General features: G+C 45.5%; 1 protein-coding gene across 1 annotated transcript; it reads left to right on the top strand.

Moving 5' to 3' along the window:
• Positions 1-12,294: 12,294 nt before the first annotated feature.
• On the top strand, positions 12,295-20,023 carry LOC148518691 (uncharacterized). Its single transcript, XM_088477134.1, has 3 exons — positions 12,295-12,865; positions 15,075-15,351; positions 20,014-20,023. The coding sequence occupies exons 1-3, from the start codon at positions 12,295-12,297 to the stop codon at positions 20,021-20,023; spliced, it is 858 nt and encodes a 285-aa protein (XP_088333260.1).
• The last annotated feature ends 2,021 nt before the right edge of the window (positions 20,024-22,044 follow it).

The following is a 22,044-nucleotide window of genomic DNA, read 5'->3' as shown; positions in this document are numbered from 1 at the left end:
GCCAACCCTGAGACATTTTTGGAAAATGTCATTACAGGAGAAGAGACCTGGGTATTCCTTTATGACCCAGAAACAAAGGCCCAATCACAATAATGGAAACACCCAAGTTCACCTAGGCCAAAAAAGTTTAAATCACAACGATCCAAAAACAAAGTTATGGCCACATTCTTCTGGGATTGCCGAGGTGTTACTCTCATTGATTACTTGGAACCAAACCAATCAATCAACAGTGATCAATACATTATTACACTTAAGAAGCTGAAAGAAGCCATCCGTAAAAAAAGGTCAACAATTCCACTGTCAAATGTCATCTTACACCACGAAAATGCCAGACCTCACACTTCGATGGCAACATCTGCGGCCATTGCCAAAATGGGGTGGGCAATAATGCCACATCCACCATAGAGTCCTGATTTGGCCCCTTCTGACTTTCATCTGTTTGGCCCTCTCAAATACTGTCTCCGGGGTCAACATTTTGAAGACATAGAGGTTGTTAAAATCGCCATATGTTCCTGGGTCAAACACCAACCACTGGAATTTTTCCAAAGTGGATTCACAGCTTGGGTTGAGAGGTGGAGAAAATGTTTGAGGGCAGATGGTGAATATTTTGAGTAAATTCATTCTGTTACTAAGACTTCAAAGTATTTTACTGCAAATTTTCAAATCTGTATCTATAATAAAATTTTAGTTGTGAGCATTCAGGCATTACTTTTTGAACAACCCTTGTATCTACGGTTTAGATATTTTGCACGTTTCTTGGCTGCATGGAACTGGAGCCATGGTCCCCAGGAAGCCAACTCATCTCCCCACTAAAATCTGCTGCTGCCCAGGTCTGCCAAAAGTTCCAGCGGCCCAATACTGGGAGACAGGGCATGGCCAAGGGTAAGTAGCTATGCCACATGGGGAACTTTTAGCTGCCGTGGTGTGCCAAAGCTGGAGAGTGTGGCCATGCCATCTTGGTACCCGCCGGCACCCCCTTCCCTTCTTGGTGCCTCTGCTGCAATCCCTAAGGTATTTGCAGACCCAGATACCCCCCTCACAGCACCCATCTAATCGCATAGACACTTTTTATACATGTTTAAAAGACCAGTATCGTCTCAAGCACAAGTAGATGAAAGGTGCCATAGAATGTGCAAAGATTTTCCTTGTTGTAAATGACCTTCTCTACAAACAATGACCATGTGTTCAGACTATAGAAGTAGGAACATAATCTCAGGATCAAATAAAAAATATATATTTGTTCTTTACAAGCTATGAGTGAATGCATTATGCATTACCTTATGTGCAGAAAGGATCTCTGAATGAATATGGACTCACAATAGCTTCACAGACAACATTCAGATTATTTTGGTAGGAAAATATTTAGCATCCACAGTTATGAAATGTGGGATAAATAAATACATTAATTCAGTACAGTCTTCTTTTACTAGTTCGTGAACAGAAATATTTTCTGCAGCATATCAGTATATATCACATCCTGTGGCAGTATAAAGCTAGCATCGCCTCTTTAAACAGAAGATAAATGAATGCAGCATTCAGCAAGTAAACGATCTTTATAGTGAGAGATAGGAAAAGATAAAATAATCCTTAATATTGCAAAACACAATGTGTTATTATCACCAATGATAATAGTACAGCTTAGCTCCAACACAAGCATGATATCCGATAATAGCTTCATTTCAAGAATTTGGATTGTTATCAGGCTTGGTCGAAATCAGTATCAGGGGTGAATTCTTGATATTATTTTCATAGCTGGTCAGAAGATGACTAAAAGATCTGTAATACAGTATATACAGGTAAAACTATACACGTGTCACACTGATTCAGCAGTGCCAGTTCGGGAATCAGCGCACGTGCAGAACTGGTCTGCGACCACACACACTGTCCGGCAGCAGACTCTCAGTGATCGACAGTCTGCTGCCGTTTCTGGGGAGGGGGGTGGCGACGGCCTTCGTTTCTCAAAATGGAGGCGTGTCTTTGCCATTGGGGTGGGGAGTGGAGAGGCCAAGTTGTCAGTCGGCTGACAGAGATTTCTTGGCCTCTTTTACTCATGTGTGGCAGCCGGCTTGCGTGACCCCATAGTCACTCAGCCGGACAATGGTAGCACAGATGATCCTATGCTGCATCCAAGGACGCAGCTTGGATCAGTAATGCAAGCTTGAAAAAGTCCCGAGACGGGATGAAACGCGTAGCTGCCCGTATCCACTACAATTGTTTTGCCCTGTAACCAGCTCCTGCATGTGCCAGTGTCCGCAGCCTTTATTTGATGTGGAGAGATCAGAGAGGCCAACGGTATAGAGAGGTCTGATAAGTCGCGGCCGTGCTTATCCACCCATCCAATATTTCCTGCATCCTCTCCTGGCCTGATCATCAGCACTTACTATTTCACCTGCAGCCGGATAGAGAGCTTTAGCATCTGATCCTTACAGCCGTGTGACACGGAGGCTGCCTTCCTCTCCGGCTAGCAGTCTCCACCGTACAGCCAGATAGAGAGCCGCGCTGTTCACATCAGCTGCCATCTGTGATTTTGAGGTTGGTCAGTGTTCAAAGCTTATTCTCATATTATGCGCCCGACGGGGTGACACTCTGACTTTTGCTATTTACCAACCACCTCTCTACACAATATATACCACAGACAACATATTATTGTGGACACTCAAAAAGGATACCTTTATTGCAGGCTTGCGGTTACAGTGTTGCAACAATAAGTTATCAATAAGTTATCTACAATCAAGTGGCTAAACACTTTTCATTGATGCTACTGAACTCTTGTTACACAATGGCTGTTGTTCAATAACTTCCAATACAGCAATATTTGTATCATCTATATTTATCAGTGAATCTATTCAATATAGATACACTCATTGTGTATCACGTGCTTTTTATTGTCTAATATATGCCATTCTTCATATGTATTTTATATTACCCATATTATTGATATTTATTATTACAATCCTCAGATACTTTTGTGGTTAATTTTAGTGGTTCACCAATTCCATCCATCATTCATCTACTTATATGCATTATTGTTGACAACTATTTAATTTTTTGGTATTTTTTATTTTTTTACTTTTTTATTTAAGAAATTAATTTATTTCGTCTGTACATTAGCGCAGTTTTCTTTATTTTTATACGGACTGTCTGACATGCCAACTTGGATGCTGTCACCGATGTAATCCTTTAACAGACAGACGCACGCTTGTCACTGCTGCTTTGAGGATGCAGGTGCGGCTACAGCCCACACAATTCTCAAAGACAGAAAAAAAAGAAGAATTTTTTATTTTTTGTGGAGCGCACTTTGAGGGTTACACCACCCTTTAACAGACAGACGCACACTTGTCACTGATGCATTGAGGATGCAGGTGTGGCTACAACCCACACATTTCACAAAGACAGAAAAAAAATTTTTTTTTTATTGTTTGTGGAGCGCACTTTGAGGGTTACACCACCCTTTAACAGACAGATGCACACTTGTCGCTGCTGCTTTGAGGATGCAGGTGCGGCTACAGCCCACACAATTCACAAAGACAGAAGAAAAAAATATATTTTTTTTATTGTTTGTGGAGCACACTTTGAGGGTTACACCACCCTTTAACAGACAGACGCACACTTGTCGCTGCTGCTTTGAGGATGCAGGTGGAATCTAGACGGGATTTGGAACCGGGGACACACTACCTCCATCAATTGTCTAAATCCCACTGCACTAATGGTGGATACCGGATGCACGTCTAACACCAACATAGCAGTCAAAGGCCTCAGTTATACGTTTTGCTTCAGGATGACTGCTGTCTTAGTTCATCCGCCTCGCTAAGGACTGTTGGAGGGTCAATTGTTCAGTAAAAGTAGTGGTGTTCCTACTTCCTCTCTGGGATGATGAACAACTCCCAGCAGCAGCAACAGCACTAGGAGGAAGTGGTTCTTGATCTTTCCTTATTTTATTTTTGTCGGAGAAAGTTTGGTCCTCCATTTATGTTATATTGATATATATGTGCGGCTAAGGCGCACACAAACACAGAAAATAATCTATTATTTTTGTTGGAGACTAGTGCACTTTGTGGGTTACAGCCCCCTTTAACGGACAAGCCAGCCAGCCCTTTCCTTATGGGACACATGCGCACACTTGGCGCTGCTCCTTTGTTGATGCACGTGCAGCCACAGTGCACACAATTCACAAACACAGAAAACGTTGTTTTTTTTTGTCTGGAGTGCACTTTGGGGGTTACAGCACCCTTTAACGGTCAAGCCAGCTTGCCCTTTACCTATGACACAGGTGCACGCTTGGCGCTACTTTGTTGATGCACGTGCGGCTACTGCGCACACAATTCACAAACACAAAAAAATATATTTTTTTATTTTGTTTGGAGTGCTCTTTGGGGGTTACAGCACCCTTTAACGGACAAGCCAGCCGACCCTTTGCTTATGGGACACAGGTGCACGCTTGACGCTGCTCCTTTGTTGATGCACGTACAGCCACAGTGCACACAATTCACAAACACAGAAAATATTTTTTTATTTTGTTTGGAGTGCCCTTTGGGGGTTACAGCACCCTTTAACGGACAAGCCAGCCGGCCCTTTACTTATGGGACACATGCGCACGCTTGGCGCTGCTCCTTTGTTGATGCACGTGGAGCCACAGTGCACACAATTCACAAACACAGAAAATATTTTTTATTTTGTTTGGAGTGCACTTTGGGGGTTACAGCACCCTTTAACGGTCAAGCCAGATGGCCCTTTACTTATGACACAGGCGCACGCTTGGCACTATTTTGTTGATGCACGTGCGGCTACAGTGCACACAATTCACAAACACAGAAAATATATATTTTTTATGTTTGGAGTGTACTTTGGGGGTTACAGCACCCTTTAACGGACAAGCCAGCTGGCCCTTTACTAATGGGACACAGGCGCACGCTTGGCACTCTCCTTTGTTGATGCACGTGCAGCCACAGTGCACACAATTCACAAACACAGAAAATATTTTTTTATTTTGTTTGGAGTGTACTTTGGGGGTTACAGCACCCTTTAACGGACAAGCCAGCCAGCCATTTACTAATGGGACACAGGCGAATGCTTGGCGCTGCTCCTTTGTTGATGCACGTGCAGCCACAGTGCACACAATTCACAAACACAGAAAATATTTTTTATTTTGTTTGGAGTGCACTTTGGGGGTTACAGCACCCTTTAACGGTGAAGCCAGATGGCCCTTTACTTAAGACACAGGCGCACGCTTGGCACTAATTTGTTGATGCACGTGCGGCTACAGTGCACACAATTCACAAACACAAAAAAAATATTTCTGAAATCCGAACCCCCCCGAGCCCCCCCAATCCGAGGCCGATCCGAGTCAGGCTCGACTTTTCCCGCCTGACTCGGATCTGAAATCGAGGCTAAACGTCATCATCCCGCCTTCCGGGTCTCGGGGGTTTTGGATCCTATATAAGGTACCCGCGTCGGCGCCATTTTCTCACTCGGCTATGGACAGTTAAGAGGGAGGGTGGGAGTTAGGGCTGGCTGGGCTGTGTAGTGTAGTGTTGTTGTGTAGTGTAGTGCAGTGTAGTGTTGTGCTCTGCTGTGCTGTGCTGTGCTGCTGTTGTCCATAGGGGCTGTGTCCACTACTTCAAAGTCCATAGGGGCTGACTGGACTGTGTTGTGCAGTCAGTTGTCCATAGGGGCTGTGTCCATTCCAAAGTCCTGTGCAGTGTCCCAGTCCTAAAGGGGTGCTGTAGTGTTGTCCAGGGGGTGCTCTGTCCATCAGGGGTGCTCCCCCCAAGTGCTAAAAAAAAAAAAAATTTTCTGTGTTTGTGAATTGTGTGCACTGTGGCTGCACGTGCATCAACAAAGGAGCGTGCGCCTGTGTCCCATAAGTAAAAGGCCGGCTGGCTTGTCCGTTAAAGGGTGCTGTAACCCCCAAAGGGCACTCCAAACAAAATAAAAATATATATTTTTTTGTGTTTGTGAATTGTGTGCGCAGTAGCCGCACGTGCATCAACAAAGTAGTGGCAAGCGTGCGCCTGTGTCAAATAAGTAAAGGGCCGGCTGGCTTGTCCATTAAAGGGTACTGTAACCCCAAAGTACACTCCAAACAAAATAACAAAATATTTTCTGTGTTTGTGAATTGTGTGCGCAGTAGCCGCACTTGCATCAACAAAGTAGTGCCAAGCGTGCGCCTGTGTCCCATAAATAAAGGGCCGGATGGATTGACTGCTAAAGGGTGCTGTAACCCCCAAAGTACACTTCAAACAAAATAAAAAAATATTTTCTGTGTTAGTGAATTGTGTGTGCAGTAGCTGCACGTGCATCAACAAAGTAGTGCCAAGCGTGTGCCTGTGTCATAAGTAAAGGGCCTGCTGGCTTGTCCATTAAGGGGTGCTGTAACCCCCAAAGTACACTCAAAACAAAATAAAAAAATATTTTCTGTGTTTGCGAATTGTGTGCGCAGTAGCCGCACGTGCATCAACAAAGTAGTGCCAAGCGTGCACCTGTGTCCCATAGATAAAGGGCCAGCTGGATTGACCGCTAAAGGGTGCTGTAACCCCCAAAGTACAATCCAAACAAAATAAAAAAATATTTTCTGTGTTTGTGAATTGTGTGCGCAGTAGCCGCACGTGCATCAACAAAGTAGTGCCAAGTGTGCGCCTGTGTCATAAGTAAAGGGCCGGCTGGCTTGTCCGTTAAAGGGTGCTGTAACCCCCAAAGTACACTCCAAACAAAATAAAAAATATTTTCTGTTTGTGAATTGTGTGCGCAGTAGCCGCACGTGCATCAACAAAGTAGTGCCAAGCGTGCACCTGTGTCCCATAAATAAAGGGCCAGCTGGATTGACCACTAAAGGGTGCTGTAACCCCCAAAGGGCACTCCAAACAAAATAAAAAAATATATTTTTCTGTGTTTGTGAATTGTGTGCACTGTGGCTGCACGTGCATCAACGAAGGAGCAGCGCCAAGCGTGCGCCTGTGTCCCATAAGTAAAAGTCCGGCTGGCTTGTCCGTTAAAGGGTGCTGTAACCCCCAAAGGGCACTCCAAACAAAATAAAAAAATATATTTTTCTGTGTTTGTGAATTGTGTGCACTGTGGCTGCACGTGCATCAACGAAAGAGCAGCGCCAAGCGTGCGCCTGTGTCCCATAAGTAAAAGGCCGGCTGGCTTGTCCGTTAAAGGGTGCTGTAACCCCCAAAGGGCACTCCAAACAATATAAAAAAAAAAATTCTGTGTTTGTGAATTGTGTGCACTGTGGCTGCACGTGCATCAACAAAGGAGCAGCGCCAAGCGTGCGCCTGTGTCCCATAAGTAAAGGGCCGGCTGGCTCATTTCTTAAAGGGTGGTGTAACCCACAAAGTGCACTAGTCTTCAACAAAAATAAAAAAATATTTTCTGTGTTTGTGTGCGCATTAGCCGCACGTATATATCAATATAACATAAATGGAGGACCAAACTTTCTCCGCTAAAAATAAAATAGGGAAAGATCAAGAACCACTTCCTCCTAGTGCTGAAGCTGCTGCCACTAGTCATGACATAGACGATAAAATGCCATCAACGTCGTCTGCCAAGGCCGATGCCCAATGTCATAGTAGAGGGCACATACAATCCCAAATGACAAAGTTCAGGAAAATGACCTTGAAAAAAACATTTAAATCATCTGAAGAGAAACGTAAACTTGCCAATATGCCATTTACGACACGGAGTGGCAAGGAACGGCTAAGGTCTTTCCCTATGTTCATGACTAGTGGTTCAGCTTCACATGACGATGAAAGCCCTCCTCCCACTAAAAAAATCAAACGAGTTAAGCTGGCAAAAGCACAGCGAAGAACTGTGCGTTCTAAGAAGATATCACAAATCCCCAAGGAGAGTCCAAGTGTGGTGGTGGTTGCGATGCCTGACCTTCCCATCACTGGACGGGAAGAGGTGGCTCTTTCCACCATTTGCACGCCCCCAGCAAGTGCTGAAAGGAGCACCCACAGTCCACTTGCTGATATGCAAATTGAAGATGTCACTGTTGAAGTACAACAGGATGAGGATACTGGTATAGCTGGCGCTGAGGAGGAAGTTGGCGAGGAGGATTCTGATGGAGATGTGGTTTGTTTAAATCAGGCTCCGGGGGAGACAGATGTTGTCCGTGGGATGAAAAAGCCCATCACGGTCATGCCTGGGCAGAAGACCAAACATTCCACCTCTTTGGTCTGGCAATATTTCTATCCAAATCTGGACAACAACTGTCTTGCCATATGTACTATATGTAAAGGTGGAATAAGTAGGGGTAGGGACGTTAACCACCTAGGAACATCCTCCCTTATACGGCACCTGCAGCACGTTCATAAAAAGTTACTGTCAAGTTCAGAAACTTTGGCTAAGACCGTAAGCAGTCCAGGGACACCTAAATCCCGTTGTCCTGTTGTATCCAAGCGCCAGCAAACCACACCGTCAACTCCCTCCTCGTCAATTTCCTCCTTAGTCAGGATCGGAAGTAGTCGTGCAGGCCATGTCACTGGCATGACTGACTCTCCTATCCGGGATTCCTCCGGAGGATCCTGCATTGCTACGCCTCCTGCTGCTGCTGCTGCTGTTGCTGCTGCTGGGAGTCATTCATCATCCCAGAGAGGAAGTAGGAACACCACTACTTTTACTAAACAATTTACCCTCCAACAGTCCTTAGCGAGGAGGATGAAGTACGACAGCAGTCATCCTGAAGCAAAACGTATAACTGAGGCCTTGACTGCTATGTTGGTGTTAGACGTGCGTCCGGTATCCGCCATTAGTGCAGTGGGATTTAGACAATTGATGGAGGTAGTGTGTCCCCGGTTCCAAATCCCGTCTAGATTCCACTTCACTAGGCAGGCGATACCGAGACTGTACAGAAACGTCAGAAAAAGTGTCCTCAGTGTCCTGAAAAATGCCGTTGTACCCAATGTCCACTTAACCATGGATATGTGGACAAGTGGAACAGGGCAGACTAAGGACTATAAGACTGTGACAGCCCACTAGGTAGATGTATCAACTTACGCATCAACAGCAGCAGCGTCACCAGTAGCAGCATCTCAGAAACGCCAGCTCGTTCCAAGGCAGGCTACGCTGTGTATCACCGGTTTCAGTAAGAGGCACACCGCCGACAACCTCTTAGAGAAACTGAGGGAAATCATCGCCCAGTGGCTTTCCCCACTTAGACTCTCCTGGGGATTTGTGATATCTGACAACGCCACCAATATTGTGCGGGCATTACATCTGGGCAAATTCCAGCACGTCCCATGTCTTGCTCACACAATAAACTTGGTGGTGCAGAATTTTCTGAAAAGCGACAGGGGCATGCAGGAGACGCTTTGGGTGGCCCGAAAAATTTCTGGCCACTTTCGCCATTCGGCGACTGCGTGCCGAAGACTGGAGCGCCAGCAAACACTCTTGAACCTGCCCCGCCATCACCTGAAGCAAGAGGTTGTGATGCGGTGGAACTCAACCCTCTATATGCTTCAGAGGATGGAGGAGCAGCAAAAGTCCATTCAAGCCTATACATCCACCTATGACATAGGCAAAGGAGGGGGTATGCACCTGACTCAAGCACAGTGGAGAATGATTTCCGTGTTGTGCAAGGTTCTCCAGCCCTTCGAACTTGCCACACGTGAAGTCAGTTCAGACACTGCCAGCTTGAGTCAGGTCATTCCCCTCATCAGGCTTTTGCAGAAGCAACTGGAGAAAGTGAAGGAGGAGCTAAGACGGAGCGATTCCGCTCGGCATGTGGGACTTGTGGATGAAGCCCTTCATTCGCTTTGCCAGGATTCCAGGGTGGTCAATCTGTTGAAATCAGACCACTACATTTTGGCCACCGTGCTCGATCCTAGGTTTAAAGTATAGATGTGCAGGCTCGTTTCTACTCGGTTCCGTTCGGTTCTTTTTACCGAATCTTATTGGCTATCCAAAACTCGTGACAGCTGAAACCCAATAAGATTCGGTAAAAAGAACCGAACGGAACCGAGTAGAACCAAGCCTGCACATCCCTAGTTTAAAGCCTATGTGTTGTCTCTCTTTCCGGCCGACACAAGCCTGCAGAGGTGCAAAGACCTGCTGGTGAACACACTGTCAGCTGAAGCGGAACGTGCCACGTCAACAGCTCCTTCTTCATTTTCTCCCGCAACTGGGGCTGCCAGGAAAAAACTTAGCTATCCTAAGAAACCCGCGGGTGGTGATGCAGGGCAGGCAGGACCAAGTTTGAACATCTGGTCCGGACTGAAGGACCTGGCAACAATTTCTGACATGTCTACTGTCACTACATATGATACTGTCACCATTGACAGAATGGTGGAGGATTACATCGGTGACAGCATCCAAGTAGGCATGTCAGACAGTCCATACCTGTACTGGCAGGAAAAAGAGGCGATTTGGAGGCCCCTGTACAAACTGGCTCTATTTTACCTGAGTTGCCCCCCCTCCAGTGTGTACTCCAAAAGAGTCATTTCAGCCACAGTCATGTGTCAGACCCTGGCGCTGAAATGATTGCTTTGTTAAAGTGTGCATGTCCTGTTTATACAACATAAGGGTGGGTGGGAGGGCCCAAGGACAATTCCATCTTGCACCTCTTTTTTTTCTTTGCATTATGTACAGTTTGGGGCCTAGTTTTTCAAACTGCCATCCTGTCTGCCACTGCAGTATCACTCCTAGATGGGTCACGTGTTTGTGCCGCCCACTCGTGTCACTTAGCATAGTCATCCAGCTACCTCGGTGCAACCTTTTGGACATAAAAACACTATTGTGAGGTGTGAGGTGTTCAGAATAGACTGGAAATTAGTGGAAATTAAGGTTATTGAGGTTAATAATAGCATAGGAGCAGAAAAACCAACACATTCTGTGATTTTAGCTGTTTTTATACTTTTTTAAAAAAAATACAGATCCAAAACACAAAACCCAGAACCCAAAACACGGAAGGGTGGTTTTGGCCAAACCAATCCAGATCCAAAACACGAAGAAAGATCCAGATCCAAAACCAAAACACAAAACACGAAAAGTGGCCGGTGCACACCCCTAATATATATATATATATATATATATATATATATACACACAGTATATAGGTATTCTAGGGAGAACTGAATGCAGCAAGGAGAATACCCTCAATATGCAAATTTGAGATTTATTGCAGTCACATCAAAATCTTTCTGAAGCAACTTGGTTTATGAACGACATCAAACGTCAGATAAGACAATAGAGGAGCAGCTATATCAGCTAAAACTGAGTGCACATGACTGTACATTCAAAGACACAGACAATGAGATTAGAGATTGCATAATAATGGGAATTAAACAAAAAGAGTCGCAGTTAAATCTTCTTCCAGAGGAGGCATTGACTTCATTAACTCTCATTGTTGTACTGGAGTATGATAGGCCCATCAGGGAAAGGCACTGACAGGGACCCACAAAATAGCATTGTGCCATATCTTTCCGTTGAAGGGGTGTAGTCATCTGACAAAGTGAGTGAAAGGGAAGAAGAGCATTACCCTGGGCGCCTGACCTGTTTCTTCGGGAAGTAGTCGGGAAGCCGACGGACATAATCCCGACCGCTGGCTTCCCGACTGTCTAATCCCGGCAAGTGTCTAATGACAGGCGTCGAAATCCTGCCGACTGTCATTAGACCTACGCCAGGAGCCCGACACCCTGCTTTCCGATCGAAGGTAAGCCTGGCGCCGGGCCCGGACAGCCGCGCGGGGAGGAGAGGGTTAGGTTAGGGGCACCCGGGGGAATTTAGGGTTAGGCACCCCCCGGGAGGTTAGGGATAGGCTAGGGGAAGGGGGTTAGGGTTAGGCACCCCCCGGGGGAGGTTGAGGTCAGGCACCCCCCGGGAGACTAAAACCCCTTTTACACCAAACAAATAACCCGGGTTATTGCCAGGTCGATCCGGGTTGAGGCTCTGTGTGAACGGCTCCCAAAAAAATAACCCGGGTCGATTTACTGGGCAATCTTACTCAGGTTGAGAGCAGGGTTGAAAACGGGTTGTTCCCGTGTCATGCGGCAGTGTGAACGGGTGCTACCCAGATTATTTGACCCGGCTATATTCTGCTATTAGCTGATTGGAGCTTCTGGGGCGCTGGTAGATGATGTCATTTGTCAGGGCCCTGCAGAGAGACGCACATGCAGCCATTACTTGCCTGCCTAACCTCCTGCACACAGCCTGACCAACTCCCACAAAACGCAGGCTGATACACAGGCTGCCACAGTCAGATCTGCAGCCTGCACCACAGCCTGACCAGCAGCTCCAAACACAGGCTGATACACAGCCATAACAGCAGCCTGAGCCACACCCTGTTCCTACAGCAGCATGTGTGCTGCCACGAACTGGACCGATGCCGATATCAGAGATCTACTGCTCATCAGGGCGGAGGAAGAAATTAAACGCCAGATGACCGGCACAGTGAAAGAAGCAGTAGTGTACCACAATATAGCCCAGATACTGCAGTCCCGAGGGATAAAACGCACACAGCAGCAAGTGGTAAATAAATTGAAGGCCTTGCGTAAGCAGTTCACTAAAGTGCACAATCATAACCGCAACAAAAGTGGTGCAGGCCGCAAGGAATGGGTGCATGACCAATTGTGCTACAGCGCTTTTGGAAATACAGCGCTTTCAAACCCCATAGCACTGTCCTCCTCAATTGCGCCATCCTGCTCCAGCCAGCAGGAGGATAGTCAAGAGGTACCGGCTACACAGGTTACACTGCCGTCCTCGCAATGCAGACCAACATCACTGCTCCTACTGACCGATGAACCTGGAGAAGGTAGTGGGATGGATTCATCTGTGAATGCTGACAGTATTGCTTCCACCATAGATGAGGTAGTTGAGACAAGCTCAGAGACTGTGCCCCCTAAAAAGACCCCTCCGCTACGTGCTAATAGTAAGTATTTTAAAAAATAAAACCACCCACATTACACACACACACACACACACACACACACACTACATTCACTTAAATCCAAATGGTAACTGTTGCAGAGTGCTGCTAGCAGTGGCGGGCTGGGCCGGGGTGCAGGGTGCCATGTGCCCCCCGGGCCGCAGCGTCATGCGGGCCTTGGGCAGTCTGTGTCACTGTGACACAGACTGCACCGCGTGTGTAGCGCTGACCGGACTGAGTTCGGTCAGCGCTACACAAGTGACAAACACACAGCCGCCGGCACCGGCAGCTGTGTGTTTGTTTTGATCAGCAGCCAATAAGAGTCTGACAGACTCTCATTAGCTGCTGCTGCGCCCACTGCAGGAGCCGCTCCATCTTCCGGCTCCCGCAGTGGGCAATGGGAGAGGCGTCATAACGTCATATGACGTCTCTCCCATAATGCAGAGCTGCCCGGCCCGGGAAGGACAGACGGAGGAGCGGATAGCGATGGCGGGAGCGGGGATTGAGGGAAGTGTTTATTTTTTTTTTACTACGTGTGTCTACTGGGGAGGGGGAGGCTGGTACTACAAGGGGGAGACCACTACTGGGGGCACCAGAAGGGGGGAACCACTACTGGAGGCACTGCAAGGGGAGCACTACTACTAATGGGGGCAATACAAGGGGGGGACTACTACTACTGGGGGCACTACAAGGGGGGGACTACTGGGTGCACTACAAAGGGGGAACCACTACTGGGGACACTACAAGAGGGAGAGATTACTACTGGGGGCACTAGAAGTGGGAGACCACTACTGGGGGTACTACAAGGGGGAGATCACTACTGGGGGCACTATTATCATCTCCCACTATAACAACATCGGGTCCAGTCAATTGCGTTGGACAACCTCAGTGTGGGACCATCGCTAATTAAAGGATATTTTGGACTTTTCCATGTAGTGGGTAACTATACTGAGCAATTGTGTGCCAAGCTGGACTGTCATACATTCTACAGTGCTATAGGAATTATTTCCAAAACAGTGTTCCAGGGCTTAATATCGCTCACTGCTGTTTTAATTGGTATTTTTATTTCACTTCTATATATGTGTTCAATACACTAGCATGTGTTTTAGATTTATATGTTTATTAAATTGCTATACATTTATTGTCATACAGCGCTGCTCTTTCTTGTTGTTATTTCTATAATTATTGGAGATTGACTGTCTCCATACTGCAGCAGCTGGGATTAGCATCTCTTGCCAGCGCCCTCTATATTTATTTATAGTTATCTTGCACTACAGGGGGGGCACTACTGGGGACTATAACTGGGGGCACTTCAAGGGGGGACTACAACTGGAGGGACTACTACTGGGGGCACTACAAGGGGGGGACTACTACCACAAGGGGGGACTACTACTGGTGCACTACAAGGGGGGACTACTACTACTATGGGCACTACAAGGGGAGGGGACAACTACTAGGGGCACTGCATAGGGGGGAGGGGACTACTACTAGGGGCACTACATAGGGGGGAGGGGACTACCACTGGGGGCACTGCATCGAGGGACCACTGCTGGGGGCTCTATAAAAAGAGCAATACTGGGGGTACTGCATAGGGGGGAGACTACAACTGGGGCCACTATTTAAGGTGCACTGCATAAGGGTTACCACTATTGGGGGCACTGCATGGGGTGTGGACTGCTACTGGGTGCACTATATAAGGGGCACTGCATAGGGGGTACCACTACCGGGGGCACTATATAAGGGGCTTACTACTGGGGGCACAAGGGGCACTGCACAGGGGGGACCACTACTGGGGGCACTGTATAAGGGGCACTGCATAGGGGGGATCACTACTGGGGCACTACTGGAGGACTGCATAAGGGGGTCCTCTCCTGGGGCACAGGGGGGCACTGCATATGGGCACCACGACGGGGCTGTCCTTAATCTTTATTTTTACTTTACATTAATCCCATATGGACCCGCCTCCTCCCTGGAACACTTGAGGGGGGGGTGCCGTAGCACGCACGTTCTTCGGGCACCCTGGCTACACGCTACTCCTCTGCCAGGGCTGCCTGCATGCATTTGCCCCGCAGGCTAAAAGTTACCAGCCAGCCCCTGGCTGCTAGCATGCAGGTAGATAGAAGGCCACAAGCACATGTACGCAAACACCAATGCTATCCTTATGTCGGCTCAGTGCATATTATATATATTTTTTTGTTTCTCCCCTTTGCAGTCTACAATGTGCCACCCAAAAAGAAGAAGCTCAACAGGTCGGAGCAAGCGGCTAGAGCGATGACTTCCTTGATCGTGGAGCATCTCCGTGAATTGGATGCCGATATTCAGAGGCAGGATGAAGCTAGATTGTATCGGTTTCTAGAGTCCGAAAGGAAAATGCAGCAGTCATTTATGAGGCAATTAATGGATATGCAAGAGAGACAGATGTCTTTTTTTGAGCGCACATTTGCTCGTGGTTATCCCAACCAAACACAGGCATTACCACAGGCCCCAGTGTACCCAGAACACAGATTTGGCCAATGCAATATGGGGCCCAATTATTACAACCCTAGCACTAACCCTAACACAACACAAACAAACCAAGAGTCACCACAGTATACAGTATATAGGCAATTGCCGTAAACATGGCCGGAACATTTGCTATTTTAGTTTTGTTTTTTATATTGTGTGGCTAAAATTATAATGTTTTTTGAGTGAAGGCACTTTTCATTTTTTTATCACTTTTTACTGTGTATTGTTTTGACTGCAGGCATAAGGCACTTTTCTTTTATACTGGGCATATGATGTTTGACATATGTTTACACTGTTTTTATACTTTTGCAATAATCTGAGATTATGTTAAAACTGTTCTATTAAAAAACACAATATATGCACATGGTTAAAGTAAAAAAAAAAAATTTCCAACCAAATAAACCAAAAACATGTTTGGAATTTGAAATTTAGCATTTTATTTTAAACCAATAAGTGAAGGTTTGTTGCAATAGTGACCCAGATGAGCTCGGTGCTGTCTTCATGCTCCCCCACGTAGCTTACTGCATCACTTGTAATGCCCCCCCCTCAGTGTCCTGCACATTCCACTCGGGAAGGAAGTGGTCCTTTTGAATTTCACAAATGTTATGCAGTATGCAGCAGGCTGCTACTACATGGCGCATGATTTTTAGGTCCACATCATTCCTCTTCATGAGACAGCACCAACGTCCTTTTAAACATCCGAAAGCATTTTCCACAGCCATCCGGGCAGAGGTAAGGGTGTGAGTGTAGGTGACCTTTTCCGGGGACAACTGTACATGTTGGGTACAACCCTTCATTAGCCAATGCTTCAACGGATATGCCGCTTCGCCAATGATGTGGACTGGGACCTCCACGCCATCTACGGTCACCGATTTCTGTAAAAAAAATATATGGTCACTATATATGTATTCACATGGTGGTCAAGTAGGTTTCAGAAATTTCATGTATTTTACAGCACAATATGTTGACAAATACTTTGGAATATCATGAATTCCGCGCCATTACACACTTAATATTTTGCTAAAGCACATAAGAATAGTGGACATAAAGAGAAAAAGGACCATACATTCTTACCTCTCTAGGGAAAAGCCATCCACCCCGCTTTTCCTCTGCTATGCTGTACAAGTCAGAGTTGGCTAGTACTCTGGCGTCATGTGCCCGTCCAGGCCAGCCTATGAAAACATCTGTAAAACTAAAAAAAAAAAAAAAATGAGTATTCTACCAACAAAAAACATAAAATAAAAGTAGATATGAAAGAATAATTCGCACAAATTTACTTACCAGTATCGGTGGTCCACAACATCTTGAAGAATAATGGAATGCCACCCTTTTCGATTATAATAATCCACAGGGTTTTCATGGGGGTGATGATGGGAATGTGGGTCCCGTCTATGGCACCAGCACACTGCGTATACCCACGCCTGAGGAAGCCTGGGATGGTTTCATCTAGGTGCTGTCCTTCTGGCAAGGAGATAAAGCGCTGGTACAGGGTATCCACTAATGCCCGCGTCACCTGGTAAATGATTTTGCAGACTGTGCCAATCCCAACACCAAATAGACAGGAGAGTGTGCGGTACTCTCTGGGGGTAGCATACCACCAGAGTGCAATGGCTAATCTCCTGATTGGGGTGATGGGCTTTCGGTAGTTGGTGGTCTGCATCATCAGTGCTGGTTCCAGTAATTCCAATACATAATAAAAGGTGGCACGCGACATCCGAAAGTGTTCCAGCCACTGCTCCACCTGGAAAGCTTCTACAGTCTGCATGAAAGCTTCTCCATGGTGGCGGTCTCTGGCCCACATTCTTCTATTTCTCATCGTGGTCAATCTCATCATGGTGGTGATGTTGGCTGAAATCAGTGCTCTCCTCCTGCGCAAATATTGCCGTCGAAAATCTGGCCCTCTCAGTCAAGAATTGCGCTCTCCTCCTCGAACCCTGCACAAGGTGCCACATCATAAAAAGGTGCATCCAATTCTCTGCTGCTGAAATCGACAGAAAGCTGAAAACAGTGAGGACATCGGGAATAACCACATGTGCTCCATCTGCCATCATTGCTGCAATGCTGTAAGCAGTCCCCACCCCTCTCTTTTGTTGCCTTTTGTGACCTCATTTTTGTCAGCCCTTAAAAAAGACCAGTTTTAATGACATCTATGGGGAAAAGCAGTTAAAAGCAGGGATTACCCGGGTTCAGTGTAAACGGGGCAAACCCGGGAATAACCCGGGTCGAGTTGCAGTGTAAACGGGGTCTGAAGCCGAGTTCGATCCGGGATTGACCAGTGTTCAAATTCCAGGGTTGGACCCGGGATTTTGGTGTAAAAGGGGTATAAGGGTTAGGCTGCGAGGAAGGGGGGGTTAGGTTTAGGCACTTAGGGGGGGTTAGGGTTAGGCACTTGGGGGGGAGGTTAGGGTTAGGCACCCCTAAAGGAGGGTTAGGGTTAGAGGGTAGAATTAGGTTAGTTTATAGTTACTTACCTTTGGACGTTCGGGATCTTCACCCCTGCCGGGCTTTCGCGGTCGGAATTTGACATGCGGCCAGCGGTAAATCATACTGATTCCGTTTCTTCTCTCCTGCAGGCACAGCGTTAGATCAATCAGAACAATCACGCAGGTAACAGGGGCAGTAATCTTCTTTCCTGACAACATACCACATGGGACAAGGCCAAATACAGGATTGCTAATGTAGGGCTTCCATAGCTATCGTTCCACCAGTGTGTGATGTACCATGTCGACGTCAGGATGTCGACATGGTTACATTATTGACAAGTTGACATTCATAATGCTGGCAGTATCATAGTGTCGACATATTCAATATGTTGATATTATGCATATTGACAGTGAGAATGTTAACAGTAATGTTTTACCCTTACCGCAGCCTAATCCTAACTATAACCTTAACCCTAACCATAGCCTAACCCTAACCACAGCCTATCTGTAGAACTAACCACAGTCTAACTATAACCCTAATCGCAGCTGAACCCTGACAAAACCTATCTGTAACTGCAGCCTAACATTACCCATAATATTAACCCTAACCACAGCCTAACCTAACAACTGCCTACCCATAACCCTAACACTAACCGCAGTCTAACCTAACCTCTGCCTACCCATAACCCTAACACTAACCGCAGCCTAACCTAACCACTGCCTACCCATAACCCTAACCGCAGCCGAACCTAACCACTGCCTACCCATAACCCTAACACTAACCGCAGCCTAACCTAACCACTGCCTGCCCATAACCCTAACCCTAACCGCAGCCTAACCTAACCACTGTCTACCCATAACCCTAACCGCAGCCTAACCTAACCACTGTCTACCCATAACCCTAACACTAACTGCAGCCTAACCCTAACCCCTTTGTGCATCCTATACACACAAATAAAACTGCTGGTAGTAACACCGCTGTATTGTTAGTGTACGCAGACCACCGTGATTTGCGACATTTACACACCTGTGTTACAACTGAGCCTAAACCTGTGCACAAAGGGCTGCAGCTTTCCTCATGCCACGTTTAGTTGTGGTTAATCTGCAACTTTGTACATGTGTACAACCAATTTATGTGCAGTTAAATTCACAGCCTGTTTATACATGGCCGCTTGTGTCAGTGCAACAGCATCTATAGATGTAAGACGCCTGCAACATGCCAGCGTCTAGCATGCCACCCCCATGTTACCTCCCACTGAAATCTCCAGCCCTTGCGTCCATATTCGTGCAGTGGTAACCATCGGGATGAATCCACAGCGCGACTCGGATGCATGTGTAGACTTATAACATTGGTCACTTGCGTCCGACATGGACACTGCGTGCACCTCTGCATCAGGCACTGAGTGCAACATTTAGCTGATTCTGTAAAGCGTATAATATGCAAAAGGTAAAAGAAATATATGGTACTCTGCTTCTCTCGGAGCATCTCTTTTGCACTGGGCGTATTGCAACGTATAGACACTTGGGGGTATATTTATTAGAGGTCAATCTACTAACAGACAATTTTTGATTTGGTTTGTTAAGTATTAGTACTTGTATTACGGTGGATTTTGTTCTGATCAAAGTGAATCGTTACACACGTAACCAATTGAGTGAAAGATAAATTCACACTTTATTACAATGCAAGACAGAATAAACAGGTTATACTTAGCTTCCGCTAGGTGTTCAAGCAATATAGATTAATCAGCTTCTTCTTAACATGGGGTATTGTACCAGGGAGTCCTCATTTCTTCAACGCCTGATTCAGTCAATATACATTGGAGGCACCCTACTGCAGTCTTAGGTCCACCACGAGCTAAAGTGCCTTTGTCTAGGTCTTGATTTATATACCCTAGTATGGGTGGTGACTTTCCGGATATTAAGCCCATATTTGTTGATTGGTACAACATACTGTAGCATGGACCATTCTTACCTCTTGCACATGCTCTGTAAGCACTAACATATACTACCAGACAAAGACATACAGTAATGACGTGTCCTAATGTCTGGAGATAAACTCTTTAAGCCTCTTTGTGTGTAATAATATGGACATCACTATTAGTTACCCATAATGCTTAGCATCTCTACACATCTTACAAAGGTCATTCCACTGGAATGTGGCTCACTGTCTACTGATAAGACCATATAAGCTATGAATGACTCATTATACTCTCTTACTGCCAGGTACGAATAGGCCCCTCAATTTATATCTTGTTTGACCTCAATAGGTGAATCTGACCAGTATGCATAGACTGCATGGATAGAATCTCTTGTTCAAACCTCAATGGGGCCCCCACATACTTGTAGATAGCACATAGAAATGCCAATTATTAACCCCCTGGCAACATCTCATGAAAAGAAGAACATGATCCTCCATTGTCTATTTACTACTTATACATACACGAAATATAATATTATATAATATAACAAGGTTAATATTATGATTACATGATCCCACTAAATAGATATACATATATTATATGAGAATGCATCCTTCACTGAGAGAGTGGCTTACGAACACAAGGAAAAGAAATATGAGATGGATTATGGCACTTGGAAGAATCATCTAGATGTCTTAACAGTCGATGTAAAAGACAATGTATAACGTAAATATATGTAAAAGACAATGTATAACAAAATGGAGTCACTATGGTTACAGTACTGTACATGTGTGATTAAGCCCCAGAAACACAACATCGATGTTGGTCAATATTCAATAGATCAAAATCGATTAAAATCAGCCTTTAGTGAATATACCACTAGGTGTAGGAGGAAAGAGGACACATCTGTATTTTAAAATATTGAATCTTCGAAAACATACAGCAGTCACAGTAATATGGCTTGTCATAGCTATACCTGTGAGACATGGTGTATGTCCTGATCTTATTGCATACTAAAGCCTTTAATACACATAACAAGAGCTCCATTCCTTCACTATAAATTGAGGAAACCAATGTGCAATCTCAATTTCTACTTCCCTCAATCACTCTGATGGAAATACTATGTACTGTAAGGACGATTCTCAGAAAGTGTAAATAGATGGGAGCATGATGCAGAGCCAGGATTTCTGAAATACAGGAACACAACAATTGAAGGAAGGTTTTCAGCTGCTTAATTGCTTATGTGCAGAAGGTTACAATCTTTGAACACAATGATAACAGAGAAGTAACTGCCACAGAGAGTCCCTTTGCAATATATATGTAAGAAGCCAAAAAGGCACCAGGAGACGCAGAAAAAGTACTTCAATATCTTTGCCAGGCCATTGTCAGCACTTGACCTAGGTTAAGAAGTACAGTACAAAACACGTGAGAGCTAGCTGCAACTGTGAAAAGGAAAGTCTAAACGTGATCTAAGAAACATAATATAAGCTTTATTTCAAAGAGAGATGAGCGGTTCGGTTTTGACTCGGTTCTTTATGCCAAATGAGCGCAATTTCGGATTTATCTTATTGGCTATACAAAATATGAGAGAGCCAGATAGCCAATAAGATGCAATTTTTGACATCCGACCATAAAACCGAACCGCTCATTTCTAAATTCAAAGGTGAATTTATATGAATGTAGCTCACTGTCATTGTGTTTTGTTTCTAACAAATTTGTCCTTCCACAGATTCTGTAGTCTGTCACTACAAGGAAAACAGGTCTTCAGGGTGCCATCTTCCCACACCAAAGCCGTAATATAATTATTTATAATCCATTGAAATAATTTTTTCAAAACTAATAATGACCATTTCTTTGAGATGTCAGGAATAAAACACAGTAGATTAAATTGGAAATCTTTATTATACTTGAAAGCATGCAAACATTGACAATATTTGGGAATTTTTTTGCCAGATAGGTATATCAAGATTGCACAAAGGTAGCAGTTTGTCAGAATCTCAGGATTGCACTTGGATAGCAGAGTGTCAAACCTAGGATTGTACACGGGTAGCAGCATGTCCAGTATTCAGGTTTATACTCAGGTAGCAGAGTGTCAGGTGGACACAGATATCAGACTGTGAAACTTAACACTGCACACATATAGCAGAGTGGGAGGAATTTAAGATAGCACACTAGTAGCAGGGTAACAAGTAATCAACAATTCAGGATAGCACCCTAATAGCAGGGTGGCAGGAGCTTCGGATTTTGTATAGGTAGTATGATGTGAGGACCTCATGATAGTACACAGGTAGCAAGTAATCAGCAATTCAGGATAGCAAACTGGTAGCAGGGTGTC

This window comes from Taudactylus pleione, unplaced genomic scaffold (genome assembly GCF_031769625.1).
Source record: "Taudactylus pleione unplaced genomic scaffold, aTauple2 ptg000199l, whole genome shotgun sequence".
In the NCBI taxonomy this organism is placed as follows: Eukaryota; Metazoa; Chordata; class Amphibia; order Anura; family Myobatrachidae; genus Taudactylus; species Taudactylus pleione.
This window is presented reverse-complemented; position numbering and strand designations above follow the sequence as displayed.

What these genes read in the sequence shown, in the direction of transcription:
- LOC148518691 (XM_088477134.1), top strand. Translation starts at nt 12,295, where the DNA reads ATGTGTGCTGCCACGAACTGGACCGATGCCGATATCAGAGATCTACTG. An exon ending in CCCTCCGCTACGTGCTAATA is followed by an intron (nt 12,866 to 15,074) that starts GTAAGTATTTTA and finishes TCCCCTTTGCAG; the next exon opens with TCTACAATGTGCCACCCAAA.